At 41.5% G+C, this 4,317-nt stretch overlaps 1 protein-coding gene across 1 annotated transcript; it reads left to right on the top strand.

Moving 5' to 3' along the window:
• The first annotated feature begins 1,601 nt into the window (after window positions 1-1,601).
• On the top strand, window positions 1,602-2,942 carry gja3 (gap junction protein, alpha 3). The gene has a single exon (XM_028435596.1). The coding sequence runs from the start codon at window positions 1,602-1,604 to the stop codon at window positions 2,940-2,942; it is 1,341 nt and encodes a 446-aa protein (XP_028291397.1).
• Window positions 2,943-4,317: the final 1,375 nt, after the last annotated feature.

Genomic DNA, 4,317 nt, shown 5'->3' with positions numbered 1-4,317 from the left:
TTCCCAATAATGTTGCACCAACCAATGTTGAAACCACTCTTCACAATCAGATACAAGTATTTCCCAACAAAAGATGGAAAAAACAACTCAGTGGCTTTTCAGAATTTTTTCAAACATCCTACATTAAATATAAATCATCGTCAGAGAGCTACAACTAGTTACTAGTATAACTAAGTAATTAATCATTTTTCTATTGTGCATTCATACATATGATGTAAAAATTTACTTTTAAATGTTCCAATGATCTTTACTAAATCCGGCTGTTATGCAAAGAAGTATTTTTAACATGTTCGTTCAGACATTGTACAGATTATTACGTTTTTTTTTTTTGTTTGTTTTTTTTTTTTTTTGTGGTAGGAATATAGGTGAAAACTGTCAAGGCTAATTTGTATGACCAATGACCAAACCTATAATTGTGTGCGAAGGAGGGGGTAATGGGTAAAATTGTCATTATATATATGAATATAATTTGGTAGGTTTAGTTATTTATATTATGGTATATTTTAATATTATACATGGGTAAATTATGTAGGAATTTATAGCAATATCTGCAGCCTCAAAAGCAATTTTCAAATAAAATAGAAAGAATTATATTATTTATATAGCCCCAGCTATCTCATGGCACTCATCAATGATGAATACCATGAGATACCTGGGGCTAAAAAATTAGTCAGGTTATGATGAGGCCATATAATGAGTCATTTGATTTGAGTCATATAAGATTTAACGAGTTATTAGATATTCTAATTAAAATAAACATGAGGTTGCACAGTCATCAATGGCGAAGCAACTTTGCAATTAGTGGAAGAAATGAGACTACATAAGAGATAGGTACAAGATAACATCACTCAGAAAATCCCAATGTGATTGGATTGGGGACTACAGATCATTACAATCAACTCCAAAGCCAGGATACCTGAAGTGAAAAGAAGAGAGAGGAAAATGAGCGAGATGGAAAAGCACAAAGACTGGGTGTTCACCAGAAAAAGTTTTCCAGCATCTAATCACAGATTACAATAACTAGAAAAAAGTTTCAAGATTACCAGAACCAGCCCTAGCTTTACGCTTTCTCAAACAAGTCTAGTCAAGGTCCTAAAGTGCTAATAACCATTATTCAAACTGTTAGCTCATCCTCAGTGAGGAGCTTAAGAGCTGAACACTCTGCCTTCTATTCTTCTTTAAAGAACATTCTGTAAATCATGCAGCAGACTGGGAGCGAAGTGTTCAACTGGACAGTAGAGCAATGACAGCTCTTTTTGAGAGACTTTATATGTTAATAGGACAATATTAGTTTTGATTCTAGATTAAAGAGATGTCTGCTCTCTCGTGCTTGTACATGTTAGTAGTCTAACTGCAGAATTCTGGATCAACAAGAGACTTTTTAATGAGTTACAAGCACAGTAAAGAATCACAATATTATTGTTTTGATGTAACTAATGCATGGGTTGGTTTTTCAGAATCTAATTAAGATGTTCCTGATTTTAGAAATTTGGGTAGAAGAAGAATATAAAAGTATGTAAATATGACTTTCTTTGCTTTGTCTTTTAAACATTTCATTTCTTCTCTTCTGTATTGAATCCACAGGCTGGAAATCTTGAAGCATGGGTGACTGGAGCTTTCTGGGGCGGCTGCTGGAAAACGCACAGGAGCACTCGACTGTCATCGGAAAAGTCTGGCTGACAGTCCTCTTCATCTTTAGGATCCTCGTGCTTGGGGCGGCGGCCGAAGAGGTTTGGGGCGACGAGCAGTCCGATTTCACCTGCAACACACAGCAGCCCGGCTGTGAGAACGTCTGCTATGATGAAGCCTTCCCCATCTCACACATCCGCTTCTGGGTGCTGCAGATCATTTTTGTATCCACACCCACCCTTATCTACCTGGGACACGTGCTTCACATTGTCCGCATGGAGGAGAAGCGGAAGGAAAAGGAGGAGGAAATGCGAAAAGCTAGCCGGTTCCAGGAGGAGAGGGAACTCCTTTATAGAAATGGCGGGGATGAAGGAGGAGGAGGTGGGAAGAAGGAGAAGCCGCCAATTAGGGACGAACATGGCAAAATCCGCATTAGAGGCGCACTGCTTCGCACATATGTGTTCAACATTATTTTCAAGACCCTGTTTGAAGTGGGATTTATTTTGGGCCAGTATTTTCTCTACGGCTTCCAACTGAGGCCTCTGTATAAGTGTGCACGTTGGCCCTGCCCCAACACCGTGGACTGCTTCATATCCAGACCCACTGAAAAGACAATTTTTATTATATTTATGCTTGTGGTGGCTTGCGTGTCTCTTTTGCTGAATTTGTTAGAAATCTATCACCTTGGATGGAAGAAAGTCAAACAGGGCATGACCAAAAAGTATGTGGCTGACCACGAGTCACTTCGTCCGGTCAACATCGCGGCACCTGAGTGTTTGGCCTCGGCCTCAAGAACTGACCCTTCCAGCCTCAGCTTTCCTCCCAACTACACGGATGTGACGGTTAGCAGCGCTGCGTTCCTACCGCCAGCCGTTCCCACGGTAGCAGAGTTCAAGATCGACAACCTCCAGCAGGAGGCATCTCTGCACCCTTCATCCCCTTCCTCCCACTACTACATCAGCAACAACAATCACAGGCTGGCCACGCAGCAGAACTGGGCCAACTTGGCCACTGAGCAGCAGACTCTGGAAATGAAGGCCACCTCACCTTCCCCTTCCTCGTCTTCCTCCACCACAAATGACCAGGAGCAGCAGCGAAGGGATACCTCTCTGCTCACTTCAACCAACAACGTCAACACACCGTCTAACACAGGCAGCTGTGCCGAAGGGAAAAGCGAGCAGGAGGAAGTCTACATCATCACCAGAGTGGAGATGCATGAGCCACCAGTAATGGTCAGCATTGACCCTCGCCGGCTAAGTCGGGCCAGCAAGAGCAGCAGTGTCAGGATACGGCAGAGCGACCTGGCGGTTTAACTCCCATGTGCCAAACCCCGCTTCCCTAAGGAGCCTCACAGCCTGGTTTCAGACTGCCATGGTTTTAGTTCTGGGCACCGAGGTGGTTCAGAATTCTTTCACCCTTGGTGATTTTTTGTAAATATGCCCATGTTTAAACTAGTTTAAACAGAACCAAAATGGGTGGATGTTAGAAGATTCTACTCCAGTCCAGCAAGTGGCCGCAATTTACCTAAAGTTGGTTTCAAGGTATTCAAGTAGAAAATATGGCAGATGGAGACACAACCAGGGAAAATTAGTGGATTGTGTAATAACAGTTGTGCTCAAAAGTTTACTCACAGTTTATACATACATTTGTTTTCCTTCACCCACTTATTGCCTCAGGGTTGCAGAGGTTTGCAGGTACATCTAACTCTCATTTGGTGGAGGGTGGGGTAGAACCAGTACATGGGCCAGTCTTTCACAGGACAAACACAGAGACATACAAGCATTTACACTCACCCCTACAGGCAATGTAGAGCCTCCAATCAACCAAGCATACACATTTTGGGGATTGTGGAGGGAAGTCGGAGAAGCCAGAGTAAACCCACACAGGCAGAGGAAGAACATGCAAACTCCACACAGAAAGGCAACAGCTCCCACCTACACAACTGTAATGGTTAGCAAATACTCTCGCTGGCAAAATTGTTGAAATATTTTTCTTTAGCATTTTGGTATTCTTCCCAATTATTACACCATATTTTATGATTGTTCTTTTTGAGATATGTCACGGTTTAGTCTGCAGGTTTTTAAAAAATAAATTAGTTTTGTCGGTTCACTTGTCTTCATTAAAAAAAAGTAATTCTGTACACTTTTGTAAAAATCCTGCCATGATTTGTAAACTTATGAGCACAACTGTATATGAAAGCTGGTCACATTCCACTTCAGTTCACCATGTAGAACTAATTATTCATAGGTTCTGACCTGATTTGTTTATCAGTTTGAACACCAGTTATGACTTGAGTGTAGGAACCAGAACCTTCAGGACACCCTGCTGGACTAAAAGTGGCCTCACAGAGAAACCCTCAGTTAAAACATTTACCCACAGAGCAAACACAAGAGAAATACCAACCAAACGCCAAAGAAGTGGATATGACGAGAGGAGCAAAGAGAAGAAATAATCAGGAAAAGAGGTATTTACTTCAGTTGTGTGCAATTGTAAAAGAGTAGTTTTTCTTTCCTTTCTATTGATGGCCTTCATTCTATGTACTAGGCTTCAGTGGGAGTGAGAATCACACAACTCATCAGCTTGTTTGGTTTAAGGAAAAGTTTGCACAATGTTATCTCACTGTTGTTCTATTTGTCAAACCTAAGAGATCATTAAGAGCTCTGTCGGCAAGTAGCTGCATCACGGTCA

This window comes from Gouania willdenowi, chromosome 21, assembly GCF_900634775.1.
Source record: "Gouania willdenowi chromosome 21, fGouWil2.1, whole genome shotgun sequence".
Taxonomy (NCBI): Eukaryota; Metazoa; Chordata; class Actinopteri; order Blenniiformes; family Gobiesocidae; genus Gouania; species Gouania willdenowi.
The sequence above is the reverse complement of the archived record's forward strand: the minus strand, read 5'-3'. Positions and strand labels throughout refer to the sequence as shown.